General features: G+C 40.1%; 1 protein-coding gene across 2 annotated transcripts in view; it reads right to left on the bottom strand.

Annotated features, from left to right (window-relative positions):
• Positions 1 to 19,769, bottom strand: part of IARS1 (isoleucyl-tRNA synthetase 1) — a 94,568-nt gene that overhangs the window by 62,627 nt on the left and 12,172 nt on the right. For both annotated transcript variants that reach the window (XM_014869752.2, XM_014869749.2), the window contains exons 7-13: positions 16,120 to 16,237; positions 13,459 to 13,606; positions 12,217 to 12,304; positions 8,336 to 8,396; positions 6,688 to 6,783; positions 2,206 to 2,328; positions 704 to 795 (exon numbers count right to left, since the gene is read on the bottom strand). In XM_014869752.2, the coding sequence (XP_014725238.2) occupies positions 704 to 795; positions 2,206 to 2,328; positions 6,688 to 6,783; positions 8,336 to 8,396; positions 12,217 to 12,304; positions 13,459 to 13,606; positions 16,120 to 16,237 (726 nt within the window). The remainder of the gene's footprint in view (positions 1 to 703; positions 796 to 2,205; positions 2,329 to 6,687; positions 6,784 to 8,335; positions 8,397 to 12,216; positions 12,305 to 13,458; positions 13,607 to 16,119; positions 16,238 to 19,769) is intronic.

Below are 19,769 nucleotides of genomic sequence, written 5' to 3'. Positions count from 1 at the left end.
AGGAAAATTAAGTAAGGGAGGGGGAAAATATGGGAGAAACCTGAAGAACTTCTCTGTTAGAAAGTTCAAGAGAAAGGGAGGTGCAGGTCTGTGTGGGATCCCAGAACCCTGGGGGGTTTGAGCTTTCTGTGCTTTCTGGCACTGAGCCCCAGGAGAACACTGCTTTTCACCTGAGCCCTTGGAGAAGGCTCCAAATTTGAGTGATGGAGTTAAAATCATGGGTGTGGAGTTAAATAAAAGTGTGTGATTTCACATGGTGAAGGGTTTGAAATTTGAGGTTTTATAGGATAGTAATAGGTATGGGACAAGATGGAGGATTTTGTTTCTGTGTTCCTCTCCATGGTTTCAGGCAGCAGTTTCTGCTTGGTCACTCAGTGTCACACTGAGAGTCATGGGAATCTAGTTATTGGGTTAAAAATATAAATAATATAGGTGTTAATTCTCTACTGGACTGTTTGGCTTTAAGAGACCTTGTAGTAGCTGGATCTTGCTCTATTTTCCTTGATTCTAGCTGGTGGCCAGAAGTGCTGCCGAATGCTCTGTACTTTCGTTAAAATTTTAATAAACAACCAAGCCTGAATAAGAGAAAATCAGTTTCCTTTGTGTGTTTTTAATCCTGGCTCTGAGTGAAGGCAGAAGAGACTGAGACAAACCACTGATTAAGTGGTTCAAACTCCCACCAGTGTTGGAGGTGTGTGCTTACCTCCAGCAGAACGGGTAGCTGTGCTGGAAGGTGGTGCTGTGGATCAGCCGGCCCTTCTCCTTCAGCCATCTGATGATGTGCTTATCTGCATCCTAAAAACACATTTATACACACAGCACTCAGTAAGCTACTACAGGATTTGTCTCAGATACTAAATTTTTTTAAAAAAACTATGCATAACCCAGCATTTACACTCATACACGCAGAAAGTTTCTATCAAGTTTATACATTTCCTGCAGGGGCACTGGAAAATACTGAATTTGCAAAGTTATTTGCTCTCCAAGCCCTGTTTATTTATAGTGTCTTCTATGTGTCTCAGCTATCTGGACAAATTAAAATTTATAAATTAAAGAATCAGTCCTTTTTTACCCTTAAGTGTCTTTTCACATACACACGATTTTGTGTAAAATCCAAATTTTCTGAAGCACCAGTACAAGCCAGAAACCAGATTATTTCATATTCTAATGACTGAGTCTTCTAACTTTGAGGCAGGAAATCACATAGTGCTTTTTACCTAATATTTGAAATTCCTGATCTCACATTCCTCTAAAGTGACCAGATTTCAGAATTTGAAGCACATTTCACAATGTCTCCCTAACTGGGATTTACATGCTAAGCTGGAAGTGGAAGCTATATATTGATAATTCAAGACAATCTACTGAACATACAAGTGTCAACACAACGTTAAGGAAAAAATATACAAATATCTAACAGTGAAAAATTCATTATTAGAAGGAAATTTCCCAAGAGCCTTAAATTCAGATTTCTACCAGTAATAAGCTAAACATGGAGCCTCCAGTGCTGTCTTATTTGCCTTAATGCATAAAGCAGGAAAGAAAAACAGCTGATTGAATCCTCAACTTAATCGAAGAAGACTTTAGAATCCTGTATTGCATTTGTTTTCAGGAACATGCTTTGCTATCCAACTGTAGCAGCAGGGCTAAAAGCAATTGTTTTCTCAGGACATGGAATTTAAGAGGCACTCCCTGCTAGGGATTTGTATCTGCAGCAATGTGGAGTTTCTGTGGGCTCAATTTCCAGGGATTCTCCTGCATCTACTGGCAAATAAATTCTGCAACCCAGCCCACAAGTGGGGAAATGACTTTGAATGGATTTCTCCCTTCTAGTGGGTCATGTTACATGAACTGGCTGGGAGAAACTAAATAATGGCACCTGGGAATTCAGAGTCATCCAGAGGTGAGGGATGCCCTGGATGTGCCAGGAGACTCTGGACATGACATTTGTGTCAGGAAAAAGCACAAACAGGATACTCAGCTGCCCTCTCACTACAGATAAACAACTTTACTTGCATTTCAACTTTTTTCTCAGCTCCTGAATAAACAATTCTAACCTTGTTGCAAATGTTAAAACACATTTTCATTTATCCAGATAGCAGTCACATATTGAAAACAAGCCCACATCGGGAAAGAAAAGAAAGTTTCTGCCATATATAAAATGTATCTTGAATAAAGTAGTCGTTTACTGTCTCTAGGCCCACTGACCTTCACATACTGCCCAGCAAAGTCAGTCACTTCTGCTGTGAAGCAGCCTGATGCATCTACAGGACACACAGGCACAGAGTCCTTCTGAATGACATTAAAATCCATGCAGACTCTGTAATCGTCCTGCAAAAGAGACAAGCACCAAACTGTAAGAATACACAATACTGGGTAAAACATCCATCCCTTGAAACAGAAATTAAATATCAAACAGATAATGTGATGACTGGACAAGAACAGCAAAATACTCAGCCTTCACTAATCCCAAATACCTATGAGAAAGTCCTGTTTTATACAATTTAGTTTTATTTATGCAGAAAATTATGATTTCTTCAGACTCCTACCTAGTATAGGGGATATGTATATGTTTTTCTGTGCACATCAATGCATACACACACACATGTATTTTATGTGTCTGAGTATATACACACACTCATGCAGTGAACAGCTTCAGGCAACCATTGCATGGCAAAAGAATTGCCAACCACTCCATCCTGCTGCTGTTCCTGCCAGAGCCTGGATCTGCCCAGCTCTCCAGCCAACACACCATTTTTCAGAAAGCAGGTTGTTTTAATCAATCTAATTCTGGCATTTCACATAAGCAGTCCCATTTGCTGAATGTCTTAACAATGCAAAGCCTTTAAACCTGCATTTCTCAATCTTTTTCGGCCCATGGGCAATGCTACTGACCAAGAACCACACATGGACAACATCACAGGCTTTTTTCCTGGCCAGTCTCCACTTAAATTTTTAATTTCCTGTAGCAGTAAGAAGAAAAAAAAAAAATAGTTGCTTCAGACTTTCCTGAACATGACTGAACAATAATGGCATCGGAGAAAAGATTAATACAAAATTAGTAGGGGGATAGAAAAGATTTTACCTTCAAGTCTGAAGTCACAGTAAATCTGTATCTTATCCAGCTACAGCAATGCCTTACAGGATACAGAGCAGCTGTATTGAAGCACCCTCTCAGCCTGACCAAGGACACCCACCAGAGCCAGTGTGGAAATACACATTTACAATACAATACACATAGGCCAGTGCTCCCTGAATTCTCCTTCCCTGGCCCTAACCAGCACAGGAGAGCCAGGAGTGCCAGGGCAGGACTTCATGTCCTTTGCAGGCCCATCCTCATCCCTTCAGCTGTCCCCACCATCCCTGTGGTCCCCAGCTCCTCCAAGCCAGACCTGCTGTATTTTACAAGGATGAAACTCAAGCCCAGACAGGGAAGTTGGCTGCTTTGCACACAGAAACAACAAATCCCTGCAGCTCCAGCACTCCCAGCAGAGCATAGCCTCTTCCCCTGCCCAAAATGCAGAAAGCATCACACAATTATTCACTCTGCACTGGGTCACCCAGCTCCTGCAGCCAGGACATGACTGAGATAAGCCCCCTCTCTGCTGGCCTTTCCTCAGCTGATATTGCTGAGAGCCTGGGAGCTGTGGGCTTTAAAACACAGGCCAGATGACAGAGCTGATGTCAGCCCTGATTTGGCAGTGAGCTGTCAAAGGCTTTGAAGCAGCAGCCAGCACAGACTGTAAAGCCTGGCACACTCACAGCCCTGCAAAGGCAGCACAACAAACCTTGCCCTGGGCAGCACCTCACTCAAGAGGTGCTTCAGCTCCACTTCTGCACTGCTGCAGCCAAGGGGACACAAAGGGCTCTGCTGCTCTGCCTTTCTGCAGTCACTCTCTGCTTCTGAGCAACCTGAACATGAATGGAAGCTCTCCAGAATCAGCTGCCATTTGATTTAATGAAGATTTCCTTCAGTAACCACGAGGCAAGAATATATTCAGGCACATACAATGAATCCACAAGTGCTAAGCTTAAATAAAAGCTAAGACCGATATCAGTTTTTTCCAGGTTAGGAGTTACAGTGCTCACTCTTGTACCTCAAAATCCCTCAAAAGATTACACACAGAAGTTGTAGTACACAAAATAAGTAGAAACTGTTAAACAGCTCGTTTGTGAGAAATCAAAAGCATTTTATGTGAAATTTCAACAAAAGAACAGAAATATGAAGACAGGTACTGAAAAAAAGTGCATCAGTAACAGATCTATGAAACTTGTGTGTCACAGTCTTAGCAGGCACTAGAAGTATTGCAAATTAAAAATTTGTATGCAAATTCCAGTGTTACTAAGCTTTTTAAGTTGACTGCAGGTACATCTACATATGATGAAATGCCTGAGCACTGAATTTTAGTGTCATGTTAATCTGGAGGCACAATGAGTTTACAGCGTTTTTAATACAGGTTTGTCTTGTTCTGTGAGCTTTAATTTTGATGTCTTTTGAACTGAAATAATAGAGTGCTGTGATATGGTGTGGCAGCTTGTATTTGGCAAAGGCATCACACAAGATAATGAAACTACATCTGGAACTAAATGCAGGTGAATTTTTACTTTCAATTTTTTTGGAGAAGGATACATTGCTGAGGTATCAACAATACAGAACATGTATCAGTAAGTATGATTTTAAATAAATAATTGAAACCCTGACTTTCCAGCTTTATTTATCAAAGGGACTCACTTGCATTGATGGGAAGGAACAAAGACTCAAAGCTTGTTTGTGAAGGACTGTGCTCTATTTCTTCTCCTCTGACTGTCCTGGGCCAATTATTCATTTTCTATTCACCTTCAACTCAACAGGAAGGTGCAGAAGAGGAATTAAGCAGGAAGACAATCCTGTCTGCCACCATGAGCCATCTCCCTTCTTTCATCTAAGCCTGTCTAAAGGCCCCCATGCACTACCAACACCATTCTGCACAGAGCCTACTGTACAATAATGAAATCCTGAACTTACACCAGGACCTCTGTGAGCTTTTCTGAACAGAAATAATCTGGGGGCTGTTAAAACTGAATTACATGTACCTCAAAAAGAAGGCAGCAGCATTAAGTGCAACACAGACTGTGCACTTTCCTTCTGAAGGCAGCACAGCCCATTGACTCAGGCCCCTGTACCAAAAGTTATCTACTCAAACCTGTCTTGAGCTGGTGACTGCAAGGTTTTGTTTGTGATGCCTGTGCACTTTTTTCCTCACACAATGTTTTATGTAGTTTTTTTCTTTGTGAAGCATTTAACTGTTACTCTCAAGTTTTTTCCTAAAAAAATGTTTTACAAGTAATTGCTGATTTCCCAAGAGAGAGAAAAATATTTTTTCCTCTGTGTTTACAAAATTCAACGGGCTTATGAAAAAAATCAAATAAAAGAGGGCAGATAATCCTTGCTGTAAGAGGCCAATCAACCTTTCCAACAAGCTGTTTCCAACAAGTTTAACTGGACTGTGCAAATACATAAACCACTCTTAGAGCAGCCCAGGGAAGGAAACTTCTTTCAGAGCTCCTTTGCTGCTGGCAGCCTCTTCCTTCCCTTCCCTCCATCTCCCACAGCAAGAGCTCCTGACTCTAAACCAACTCTCTAAACCCCCCTGGAACATCCAAGATCCAGCTCCAGGGGAGAGTCTGAAGAGCAGAAGTGTGACAGGATTTATCCTCCTGAGGACACTTGACTAGCCACCAATATTTTCTTCATTAACTGCTAGCACAGCCCACTCTAATTTTCTTTATTCAGAGCTATATTAAGCTGGAACATCTTTTCATATCAACCATCATCCTGACAAGGGAAACACCACCACAATGGATGTACCCTTCAGAAAATGCAGGGAAAAAAGGATGGAAGAGGATGGGCTATTTCACATGAATACAAAGAGGCCTGTTGCTAATGCCAAGTTGCTCTGGAAATTATGACAGAGCTCGTGGTCCAGGGATTGCTAATTGCTAGGCACTGCAAGTTTTTTGAGGGCATCTTTGGATAATGGCTGAAGACAGGACACTTTACAAAAAGGACAATGAGCCTAAACTAGTGCATTTAATTCAAGTGTCTAAAAACTGAAATGATTAAATCCATGACAAATTATTCCTCTTAGCCTTAAAAAAGAACAGACTGAGGGAAGGGACAAAAAAGACAGAAAAATAAAAAGAATAGAGTGCAACAAAATCCTTTCACACCAAGGGATAAAGTCTCAGGACAAAAGCAGTGAAAGCATTTTCTCATTCTCTAAAAGCCCAGTAATGAAATTGAAAAGCTGAAGAGGGGCAGTGTGCTGAGCAGAACTGCTGCTCCCAACCAAAATTATCACTTAGCAAAGCCAGTTTTCACTGCCAGTGCCACAGATGAGCCCTTCTCCAAGCTCTAACTTCAGACTCTGAGAAAAGCTGAGATCAATGACACACAAAAACACAGTGGTGAGCTCAGTTCACACACCACAAACCAAAGTGAGGGACACAAAACATCTCCAGTCTAGCAGAGGCACTAAGTGGTAGAGCTCAGGAGAATACAAAGCTCTACCATTATTCTTACATTTTTAAGAACTAAATGGGAAGATTCTTTAGCATCAATCACCCTGAGAGAACCCCCAGGAGGAGCTGGAAAGCCAAGTAAGGTGTGCTGGCCAAAATGAACATTGCAGATGTGTAGTTCACACTTACAGCACCAAAATAGGGAGCCTGATGGACAACTCCTGTGCCTTCCTCCTCCTTCACATAACCATCCACGAGCACAGTAAAGGCACCTTTTTCTTTGCACTGAAACACAAAAATATGGGTTTATATAGATATGTATTTCCACACATAGAGCAAAACAGAGTTGTTCAGAACCTGGCAGAGCCACGAGCCACACAGAAGAGGAAAGAACTGCATCAAAAATCAGTGACACAGTAAAATGTGACATCCCTAACATGACTTAATGACTTCCCATAGCCCAGACACCTGTGTACTTCATTTAAAGAGTGTCAAGTGTGATTAGATCTCACACCTCTCCACAAGGCCTCCAAGTCAATTACTCTTCAAGCCACAGATCTTCACACAGTTCTGCTTAACAGACTGCAATCAATACACTCTGAACGTGAGGACACAACCAAGACAGGTACAGAAATTTCCCTGCACTCATATGTTGCCTGTACCTCTGATTTAAAAAAAAAAAGTTTGCTTTTATAGTCACACATTTTTATTCCCTCCAGAGAATAAGAGCATGGTAAATACCAACAGATAAAAGAGAAAATCCAGAAAAAAATTTGCTAAGAAAAGAGATGACAATTTTCAGTGTGTTCAGTATACAGATAATGAAAAATAAAGAGTTATTTACTATTCAGTAAGACAAAAATAGTAAAAAAATTACTGCAGTCACAGATGAACCAAATGTTACCAGAAAAAAAATAGGTTTGCCTTGTTCTGAAAAGAGATATTTTGAGATAAGATCTCCATTCTAAATAAAAAATTGTAGATGCCCCCATCTGCTCCTCATGAATACAGAAGGACTCACAAAATTTATCCACTCCAAACCTCAGATGCACAGTCCAATTTTCCAGACTCAGCTGTGTTTGACTTTTCTCTAGAAACATCAGACCTTGCTCTCTACAGAGGTTTTCCCACCTTTGCTGACTCATGCACACCTTTCAGAACAGAAAGTGTCACAAATCCCTTACAGGAGTTCACAACTGCCTGGCCAGCAGTGCTGTACCTCCCCTCCTTGAAAAATGCAATGAGTTTTTAATCTGATTTTTTTTAAAAACAGAAAAATTCTCTATGCACTCTCCTATTGCTACATATTCTCTTATCATCTATGATGTCAGACCTAATGCAGTACTTAAAGCTGCATCCAGATAAATCTGATACATCAGTAGATTTTTAGCAAACTCTTCAGTGGGAAACATAACATGTCTGTGATTGTTACCCAAAGTTAGTGATTTTCTTGTGAAGACAAAGCTTCTGGACTTAGGAGGTACATAACACTCACCAGACGAGAAAATGAGAGAATATTTGTTAATATGGATTTGTTAATATGAATTGAAGTTTCTCTGCAATCTGAAATCAAACTTCATCCATCATATCTATCTGTCATAATCAGAGTAAAAACTCAGTGTTTACTCTGAGATTATTTAAAACTTCAAGGAAAAAAATTAGAGAAAAATGTCAACACTGTTTTTCAAACTTTAGTTAGGATTTTAAGATATTTTAATCCAACCTGGAGTTTCTAATTAGAACCTAAGATCTTTTTATATTATCAACAAGGAATACTCAGAATGGGTTTTATTTTTGTCTTTATATCCATATCAAACACCAAAATGGTTCATCTTACCTGAATAAAATATTCAAAGAGTGGTATGTATTTCTTGCCTTTAAGAACAATACCAGGAAACCTGAGGAGAAAGATTTACAAGAATATAAATTAACAACTTGAAAACTGCTTTTTTTCCTATTTGCTTCTTCACCCCCCTGACAGAATTTGATTTGAGATGATGAAAAGAATTTCCTTAAATTTACTTCCCACCTCTGTGGTAGCTTGGACTTGGACAAAAAGCAATGTCTTTTCATGCATCTCTGCTACCACTCAACAACTTGTACCTGATGGACTTCAATCAATGTAAATTAACAAAGGAATTAAGCATTAATGACAAGCTCCTTATGGTAAAGCTGGGCAAACATCTTCTGGATAAAACACAATATTCATAATAACAAACCCCAAAGCTCAGCATGTCCAAGAGAACTAAATAATGATCCAAAACACCTGAAGTTTTATGTACAGAAGATTGTGACACAGAGTATTGCAGCCTATAAAGCTCAGAGGCTTCATTCCTTATTCTCAAACTGGAATCCAAACTCTCCACAGGCATCTCAGGGAATGATCCAACACAGACAGGAGTGGCTGAGGAACCAGCTGAGCCAGACAAGAACTGTACAGCAGAGATGGAGCCTGCAGGTCTGGCTCCCTTCAGCCTTCTGACAGCAGCTGACAAAGGCAGTGATTAGCTTGGGATTTGCAGCTCAGAACTCTCTCCTGGAAGTGCTTAAATCGTCCAATTTCAGGGGGAAAATTCAGCTAAAACATAACTTAATCTGATAGATGGGCTGGCTCTCTGACTGTGTCCCAGCTGTGGTCTCTCCCTACACTCTGTCCTTGATCTACAATTTCCAAACAATGGTCAAACCATAAAACATTTGACTCCTTCAAAGTGGGGGGCTCTTCAAAGCTGTTTCACTGCACAGGAAGGACCCGGAGCAGCATTTACTGCCAAGTTCAAGAGCACAACTCCTCAGCTCAGCACACACAATATCCTCTAGGAATAGAGGAGGTTTCTATTTTAAACCTCAGCTTTGCAGATGGTTTATATGTTTTTATATTACAAACAGCCTTAGGAATGTTTGAGGTGCTTAATCAGGATCAGATGGGAGAAAAGCATCCCAATGCTCAATCACACAGATGTGGGAATGCTCAGATACAGAATGTGAAGCATCAGAATTGGCTTAAAAAAAAAAAATGTAGTTATATTCTTATTTAACACAAGTCAGAGAAAGGGAAAGGTTGTGGATCACATTCCTGATTTTCATTTTGGGATCTGAAATACTTTGTTTGTGAAAGTCCTGAGCTTGAGGTTGAAAATTTATACAATGGTGCCTTCTCGTGACCCAAGTTAGAGTAGTAAGACTCGTTTAAAATTACTTCAGCAATCCTTCACTCTCAGGAGATCAGGAATATCTGGTTTGGATTCTTTAGAATCCAAAAAGAGAAGACAAGGGAAAATAATGTGAAGAAATGAAATGCTTAATATGCCAAAGGACTGAAATCTAACCCAAGGGGAGGGAAATGCTCAACAATCACATCCTATCTACACTGCTCAATAAAACAGGAAGACACAGGACGGCCAAAATTGGGGTAAAACACCCAGAGCAATTCATGAGAGCAAAGCAGCCAGTTCAGGGGACTTCAGACACTGAACATTTGCAATCAGACCATTCCCTGACCTCAGCCTGATGCCTGGTATGGATTAAGTTGCATCAATTTCTCCCTCAAGAGCCTGACTGCTTGAGAATTTAAAAGTGAGCTAAAGAAAGAAAAAAGTTAAGAGCAGAAGCAGTGAAGTTCATTTCTATTAACTTAGATACTCACAGATCTAAATCTTTCACAGATCCATTCAACTACCAGCTACCTTTTAATTGTCTCACATTTCACATTTGAGAAAATTAATTATTACATAACAAAAAAACTGGAGCATGACCAAAAACAGAAAAGAAACCAGCCTGAAAAGAGACCATAGCACTAATACAGAAAGAATTAAAATATACTGCTCTGCAAAGAGAATTGCTATCAGCCTTATAGATAGGCAGAGGTAAAAAAAAAAGTAAAATTTTAAAAATAATCAGAGATTGGAGGAGTGAGTGGTGGTGGTGGTGCTAGAAATACCATTAGTCAGGGGCATAAATACAACACCTGAAATGTGTATGATTGCCTTAAAGAGCAGGCTTTTCACATTTCTGATGAAGACACCATATCAAAAAAAGGCCAAAATGTTCTGTGCATTCCTGGATATAGAATGACTGCGGTCACACTGAAGTTAAATATTAAAAGAAGAATTTGGAAGCAGAAAACAACAGATCAACAAATTTAATATATGAGCTAGCTTGCTTCTTTTCTAAGCCTAAAGCAATGGTATTCAAAAATACTTAAGAAAATAAAATGGTTTTGATAGAAGGCTTAGTTTTTAGACACTCTGAACAGGTTTCAAAAGACCAAAAAGGAACAGAGTATCTGTATTTCCCAAGAGAACTGAAGCACTGATGGAACTAAAAACCACTGAGACAGGTCAAACAACCTGATTCAACTTCAGGTGATTGAGGGTTTTTTGTAAGTGAAGTGCTAAAGAACATGAAATGTGAATTTGTCAAGAACAAGCCACACAAAGCCAAATTTTTTGGGGCAGACTTACCAGCTTAGATAGCAAGCAAGCAGATCAAATTTAGTTCTTAATGTTAGTGAGAGTTTTGACACTTTATCATTCCAACAGGCACAAATAGTTGAACTGGTGGAACACCACCACTTCAAGAGAAAGTTGTTGTTAATTCAGTATCAGACCAAAGGAAAATTCCCAGTGGTGTCCTGGCAGAAGCATCCTGACACTGACACTGTTCAGTGGTTTCACTGATGACTCAGAGGGGAGGAAAAAACTCCAGAGATCAGAAGTTCAGCCAACCCTGAAGAAGGAGAGCAACTGAACATCATCTTTAGAAACTGAACACCAGCTTAAATTGGTACAGACCAAGTGACAGATTAAGAGCATTCTCATAGAGGGGGAAGGAGGGAAATCAATGCAGAAATATAAAATTATTCAACTGTCACAGTATGAGCCATCAGAATAAGAAACATCTTAAACAAACATTCCAGTTCTGTGTTTCCCTAATTTAATGATTACATGCAACTGCTTAGCTGAAATAACCTCAATTTTTTCAATTTAAAGCTTTCAACTGCTTGATAAAAAGACAAAAGCAGAAGTAACTGATGCCAGTGAAGAAAGGGTGTTATTCTCAAAAACGTTTCTAGTCTTTTTCTATTGTGGTGATACGGGGTTTTATAGGGTTTTCTGGTTTGTTTGAATAAAGTGAGCAAACACATATCGGTTGTATTTGACCTCTTTAACAGGCTGCTGGCTTATAGAAAAGGTTTAAGAAAAGCCAAGACACATATTTTGTCTACAAGAGCTACAGAATTTAATACCTGCACCCCCTGCCCAGTCTGACTTCTTAAATAATTCCTGTTTTTCCACCTAATCAAGATGAATAAGCACCCTGCAGAAAGCAATGACTGCTGCTAATTACAGAAGTAATATTTATTTGCTAAAAACAATGGGATTGTTTTGCCCATTTCTTTTTAAATCTTTACATAATGTGCAGAAGGTATTTGGAACACATCTCCAGCATTTTCTCCAACTTTCACCTTAATGTAAACACACAGGAAAGGGGTGGACTATGGAACCTTCTTTCCCCACCACAATACAAGGATCCAAGGAAATTTTTCTATTTGTAGCTTCACATACAAGACTTAATTTGTTCCAGTAAACTTCAATTCCTTTTATAGATTTTTGCAATATAAACATAGATGCAGGGAAATCTATCTTGCTAAAAACATTTCACTTCAGATCTAGAAAAACACTGAAAGCTAGCAAGTATAATAATTGATGTACTTGCCTGTCAAGTATCTGATATTCACTGTCAGATTTGTACAGTGCCACCAGCCTGGACTCCATCAAAATGTAAATCTTCCCTGTGGCTTTATCTACAATATAAAATAAAACAGGAGTTTCACAAATCTCAGTTTAGTCCCCTCATTTGCACCAATATGAAACCTTTCAATATATGTAAGATATTTTAACAATAAAACTGCCCAGAATAATCCTTTACTACTTTCCAGCTACTTCTTCCCCACACAGCCAGTTAAGGAACACTTTCCAAAGGCCAAGTTTAAACAGAAACCACAGGATGAAACCCAGGCCACTGATTTTCAGTGTGTTTTGTTGTTGCAGAGGCAGAAATACCTTGTCTATTATGGTTGAGTTCAAATTTAAAAAGCAATTGAGAAGTTTCAGTAAGTTGTAACTAAAACAGAGGGAAATAACTGGAAGATGGACAATGACTACATAAAATCAATATTATTAAGTTGTAAGGTAATGCCTGCACTTTATGCATTTCCTGAGATTTGCTATTTCAATTACATGCTTGGATTTCTTCATAAAAGAAGTATATACCAACAAACGAAGTTAGCATCAAAAAAGAGTGAAATGTTATGAAGAAAACTCATTTTCTACCCCAAATCACCCTGATTTCCAAACTTCAATGACAAATTTTATTCAGGTTGCTACCCTGCCAACTCAGGCAGTGAGCCAGAGACATCCAAACCCAACTCAGCACCTCAGACAAGTGAGGTCATTTCTGAAAATACCGAGTATTTCTTTTTAAGATGACCAAATTTATGGTAAAACTTTTGAAAACTGAAACATACTTAGTTCTCTTCAAAGAAAGAAAACCCAAACACGTGGAGTTCACTGCAAAGGCCTGCACAACTTCATGTTCAACACACAACACATTCATGTGGTTATGTTGAAACTGGAAATTCCTACTCACTTTTTTTAAAAGGGGAAGGTGTTTGTAGATGAAGGTATAATTAAAGACTACAAACACCCCCCCACCATCTTTTTCTTATTCTTTATTTCATCTATCAGCATTTTTTAAGGAATAGTCCTCTCAATTCATGTTAAATAACAAGAGCAGAGAAGTTGGAAATCATCAGTCACATCCAAGGTGGATGCCATCCTTCAAACTACCACTGGTTCAACACCAGAAAAGTTCTGTAAATTTAACATAAACCAGTTTAAAATACAAAACATAAGTACATATTCCCAGGCACTGAAGGAAGAGGTGTTCAACACTTGCCTTTCAGTTTTACATACTGCAGTTCTGGGTTAACACAAAGGGCCAGATTGCTGGGCAAGGTCCAGGGAGTTGTGGTCCAAGCAACAAGAGAAACATTTGGATCTTCCTCCAGTGGGAAACTCACAGTCACTGAAGGATCCTGAACATCCTGAAAAAACAGTTTAACATGCCATGTTCTGTAATGTAAAAGGTGAAGTGCAGCACTAAAGTCAGAATAGAGCACCAGGCACTGAGCTCCTCATTACACCAGTGCAGTCTGTCAGTACAACAAGGCCAAGGATTAAAATCTCCCATTAACAGGGAGGTTTGGGGGATTTGCTGCCAAAACACCAAAGAAAGACAAGTGCAGCTCTTTCAGGTACCTCTGATAACCCCATTTTCAAAGTTTAGAACCAATCTCAAGGGTCAGGAAAATCAGCAGTTTCTCAGATACTGCTAAATAAAGCCTTTTCCACATTTTCTTCAGCCAGGGATGAGGAAGAACAGCCATCATATAAAATGATTCATCTCTAATTAAAAAGCTGTTGTTAACAAGGGGGGGGTAATGTTTGGGGCACTTAAAAACAAGAGCATGTCAATATTTAAGAGTTAAAAAAACCTCAGGGAAGGAGACCTTTGTCAGCTACTCTACAAAAACTTCACCTTCAAATGAGTCCAAAAAATCCCCTAAAACCAAGATTTTCTTTCAGCCAAGTACAACCTTATTCAGTCACTTCACATTTCACAAACGATGAAAAGCTGCTTGTAAAAAAGCAAGTCTAATCCTGCAAACGTGAAATTTTCACTGGGAAATTCTAAATGCCAGCTCAGAGGGTGCCATGCACACCACCCCTCCATGGGTCCCAGCACGTCTCGTGCGAGGCGCTCTGCTTTGCATCCAGCATCATGGAACAGTTAATGGCATCATGGGACAGGCAGCTATTTATGTCTGAGCTGAGGGCTGCTCCAGAGGGAATTTTCTGTGAACATCTGGTGCAGTCAACAGTAAAACATAAATATTACATAAGCCATGGCCTGTGCTCAACACCAGGCAGAGATGGAGCTCTCGGCTCTGTCTGTACCAAGTGCGAGGCAGCACTGCAGGCTCCTCACTTTGCTTTCTGAAGCACCGAGCTCACCAAGGAGATAAAAACAACTGGCAAAGCATAAAAAACACCATGCAGGCCGGCAGGTAATGGCACTGTGTAGTGTTTTAGCTGCTAAAATTTCACCTGCAGACACCACTTCTTCAGTTTAATGCAATAGCAGCTGCTGCCACTGTTGACTCGGGTGTGCACTGGACACCCAACTCTGGTTCTGAACGTGCTTCTTGTGTCCTATTGCTGCTGATCTGTGTCCCAATTCTCAGAGGATCAATAAACTGCAGCCAAAAGGCTACTGTCCACTGTGAGGAAGGCAGCAGCTGCCTCACACCCAGAAATTAACGTGCCCATCAAGAATAAATCCTGTCAGCTCACAGACCCACAACTTCCAAACACCATTTCTAGCAGATGAGAAAGAGAATTTTTGCATGGAGTGGCAGAGCAGCATCCCACCCACACACACCTCTGGTTCTAGAGTAAGAAACAGCATCTAAATATTTCATTAAGACTCGAGAAAAGAGCTTTGGCTTTATGGAAAAAGAGAACATAGATACACATACACAAAAACCCTCCAAAACAATCTTTGTTCTAAAGAAAGCTCATTTATCAGAGACTGTGTGAAATGTCAGTCAATAAGGACAAGAAAAGCAATTATATCAGTTGTCAGACATTCACAAATATCAAGATCTCTTTCAAACCTCTCTTTCATAAATCACAAACTGTTTTTTCTTCAGTGTAAATACCCCTCAGCAATACTGAAAGCTCTGGTATCTCTCTGCTATCTGTGGGCTGCATTGTACTCCAAGTCTATTTAAACATTTGTTCTAAAAACACTATTTTTGGCCAAAAAACTGGCCTTTTTTAGGCAAGATGTAAAGACCAGATGTACAATCTGTGCTAGCTCTCTGTTCTCACAATGCAAGTGGAAGATTTACAATATAAAGATATGGAGGCCTGGGTCAGGATTGGAAAGGATACAAAACCTCTATCTACAAACTAATGTGGAATTTGGAAATTGGGACACAAGTTCTGCTTTCACATACACGAACATGAGTTTGTTGCAAGTGAGAAGCTGCTCTTGCTTTATCTTGTCATTCACTTTTAAAGGAACATTTTATAAACCACAGTAAACCCTGCATTATATTATGTAAAACATTTTCTGGTGTTTCCCAATCTAAATTAATGATTCTCAAAAGAACCATTATTCTACAGCTACAGAGTCTTTGACACTCTTTATGAATCTCCTCACAGAAGATTCAAACCCTACCAAAGACCCTCTTCTTTTCAGATGTGCACAGACAGGGACAACTGCAGCTCACTCCTCTGAAAATTCACCATAAAAATCCACCACTGCAATAAAACCTTGGGAGTCCAGAGAGGGAGGAATTTACCACAATAAAACAAAACGTGGATCAAGTGATCCAAACAAATACAGCAAAATATGATCAAAATTAACCCATTTACCTAGATTTTTACAACCAATTTGGAGTGTAATGACATGCTTAGGTACCACCAAGCAAAAAGTACTAAAGCTTTTCAAATCCAAACAGAAGAAAAGAGAAATCTGACTGCAGCTTACCTTGTAGTTCTGATGGGACTCAAAGTTGGACAGGGGGGTGTTGCATGCAGTTGAAAAAGGCATGACCTTAACTCCTCTATACACCAGTCCTTTGTCATAGAGCTGCTTGAAAACCCACCTGGAAGTACACAAGGAACAAGGAATAACTTGGTATTTCATATTTGTAAATAAACTGCAAAATAGGGTTTCTGCTCTAGCTGGAGTTTCTTTCTGAATGACACCTATTTTTAAAAATCCACCATAAACTAAAGACAGTATTTGCAAGTCAAAAGGCAAAGAGATAAATGATTGCAACTGCATTTCTGGCAGATTGTTAGCTTTAGCTGGTTCAAGCAGCTTGGTATTCCATGCACTGGCTACACAGCACAGAGATTAATCAGCAATATGATTTGTATTCCATCAAAACACCTTCTCAGATTTCCTGAATACAAAGATCACCTGAAATCTGAACAATTAACAATGCTGAAATCAGCCATAAGCTGGAGTGACATGGCTGCTCACTTCTCACATGATCTCAAGTTCCTGCTGCAGCAACCAGTGCTACAGCAGAGACACAGATACAGGTCAGAGCTACCTGCAACCCACCCCAAGTAAATCCTGATAATCTGAGAGCATTTTCCACAGGAGGGCACAGTTAACCATGAAAAATCACGAACTCAGCTTTATGGTGCTGCAATTTAATATTCTCCTTTGAACTCAGATCCTCTCTGAGATCACAGTCTCATACCAAGGTCTAACTGTGCTTAGGAAATCATCAGTACAGCCTGTAGCATAGCTGCATCCTTAGGTTTGCTTGAAATAATCAAGACAGCACTTAATACCACAAGTGACAAACTGAGTCAATGCTCAAGATGAATGGAAGCTGGAAGACAAACATTTCACACAACAACTCAAGGTGCCCATGTGATGGACAAACCCTGAATACTGCAGGGTTTCCTCAAGGATCATCAACATTTATCAGCCTCTCATGTCTTGCTGACTTGCACACTCAGTGGCACAGCCTGCAAGGCAGGAGAGGGCAAGCCTTAAATAATCCTGCCACCTTCAACTCACAAATCAGGGCTGCTGCACAGCCTCGTCATTTGGAATTTCACACAAAAACTGTTAAACTCTGCTGACTTGAAAAGCTCCTTTATTCAAACTATGTTTTCAAACCATCCTGATCCCTTTTCTGGGTCCCTTTGCAGATAAATAGCTCATTGCTAAGCAACCAACCCAATCCTGGCAAGCAGCACTTTCTTCTGCAGGCTGTCATTTTGAGCTTGAGAATCTGGACCTGTATTTCAGTCAGTGTCTTGTCTTCTATGTTTGATATTATCATCTTCAACAAAAAACAAAAGTAGACTACTGCACTGATTTTATCTGTGGCCCAAAATAAGAATATCAAAAAACATGCTCTGACTTGCTGACATGGAAGTCCTGTGGAGCCTTAATCAGAATAATTATTACACTGCAGATTAGGCAGCTGGAGAAAATACAGAATGTCACATGGAAAAGATGTGCAGTCCACTCAGATTCATCCATGGGCCTCCAGTAAAAATCCAAAACCCTCCTATGAGCGGTCACTAACATCAGAAAAATTATGTAACACAAAGTCTGAAACAGAAAAATCCTCTGAGACCCTCAGCAGCATCAAGTCCTGCCCCACAGGAGCCCAACCCAGGGGTCTCTCAGAACTGTGCACTCCTACAAAGGTGCCTTACCTTAACACAACTCCAAAGAAACCTTGTTCAACCAAGAAATGTCACCCACAGGCAAGATGTGGCTGCCTGACCCCCAACCCAAATCTGAAACGTAGGAGTGAGTGACTGTTTCATAGTGCAGATGTTAAGTTTATCAACTTAGACTTGTATAAATCTAGACCAGTCTTCTATAAAAATGATGCCTGAATATAGTTTTACCAACTTTCAGCGTACAAATTTGAGCTGGCTAACTGCACAAGTTTTTGTGGGAGTTAAAATAACTTTAAATGTATGCTTACCCCCTCAGAGCATAATGAATGCAGCCTGTGACAAGTGACAGCATTCCTACTGAAGGTGTTCTATTTGCCTTTCAAAAGCAGTAACTAAAACACCTATAGAAAAAGGCTCCACTTTACTTTCTATAGAACACTGCCTACTAACAGCACACAAAAACTACTCAGAGAAACACTGAATATTTAATTCAGCTGTAAATATAACTGTAAACTCAGGGAGCTGCTCAGCAAAGGTGAGCACTATGTGGAGCTGCCAAGCTTCCAATCCAGGCCGGCATCTCCCTCCTGTGGCAATCCCATCCCATTGCACAGCCCTGCCTCCAGCTGTGCACTCAGAGCAGGGATGGCCTTCACACCACATCTGTCCCCCGAGCTCCTCACAGGCCACAACGAGCACTCACTTGGAGTTTGTCACAGCCTGGCCCCTCACACAGCAGAATAAACAGAATTATCACTGAATCAACACTGCTGTTTGATGCTATAGCCCTCACTACCACTACACAAGCTCTTTTGTTATCTTAAAAAGCACCTACAGTGGTTTCCTTAACAAAAAGGGAGCTGCTGGTGTGTGACCAGCAGAGCTACAGAGATGATTCCCAAAGGGCTCCCTGCTGCAGTGCCCACCTGAAACACAGCACCTGCCAAAGATGAGATGGTTCTAAAAGTAAGTCACTTACAGGTGGAGATCATGTTTTGATTAAAAATTCATCACACCATTTTAGACAATAACCTCACAAAACGTGGGCAAGAAAGGGGCCCCAGGTTTGTAAGCCAAAATGGAAAATGCAGTGCTTTCTGAAAAAAATAATCTAAGGAAACCACAGAACTCCTTCCTAGTGACAAACAAAACATGTACTCAGAGAAGCGAGAAATCAAATCTTGTTCCTCTAAATCTGCAACATTTCTCCTCAAACATAAATAAATTTAGTTGCCTCCTTTTGGCTGTGGGAGCAGCATTCAGACCTTTACTGAAGAAAAAATGCGGTTTGGGAAAAGGTGAAATTCAAGATGTATATTTCAGCTTCTTGAGAGAATCTGGTCTCTAAAGGTGCGAGGAATGTTTAACTCCCAAAGTGATAAGAATTTGTTGTTCCTGAAGTGTCATAAGGTTCAAGCCCAGTCAATTACAAAGCCTTGCTCTCTCAAGAACTCCCAAAAAACCAGAACCTCCCTGAAACATTTGTTCATCCAAGTCACACACACAGCACACAAACACCACATGGATATAATCAAACTCCTGCAAAGGGAGCTTTTGCTTCCAAAAGATACTGAATTAATCAATGCAGCACTCCAAACACTCCTGGCATCCCACACAGCATCCAACATCTCTCACTGTGCAAAAGCAAGCTGCACTTCTCAAACACGTACATCCAGTTCACATCAAAGAGAAGGATTTGATCTTGGAGCTTCCCAACTTCTTAATGCCATTCCTTTGAGGGATTGTTTGCAATGATCAGTATCTTTAAGGGTTTTCTGAGGTTTTCAGAATTCCAGCCTTTCCAGAAAACTTGTAACTAACACTGAGATTTCTTTTCAAACACATATAAAGTGCTGTCCCCCCTTTTCTCCTCTTTAAAGAAGAACAGCAGGAACTGTAAACAGTTCTGTGGGCATTAGGACAGCAGGATCTAGAGGTCTAGGATTTCAACATACCCATGGTACTTTAGGTAAATGG

The sequence above is a fragment of the Sturnus vulgaris genome, chromosome 11 (genome assembly GCF_052056855.1).
Source record: "Sturnus vulgaris isolate bStuVul1 chromosome 11, bStuVul1.hap1, whole genome shotgun sequence".
In the NCBI taxonomy this organism is placed as follows: domain Eukaryota; kingdom Metazoa; phylum Chordata; class Aves; order Passeriformes; family Sturnidae; genus Sturnus; species Sturnus vulgaris.
This window is presented reverse-complemented; position numbering and strand designations above follow the sequence as displayed.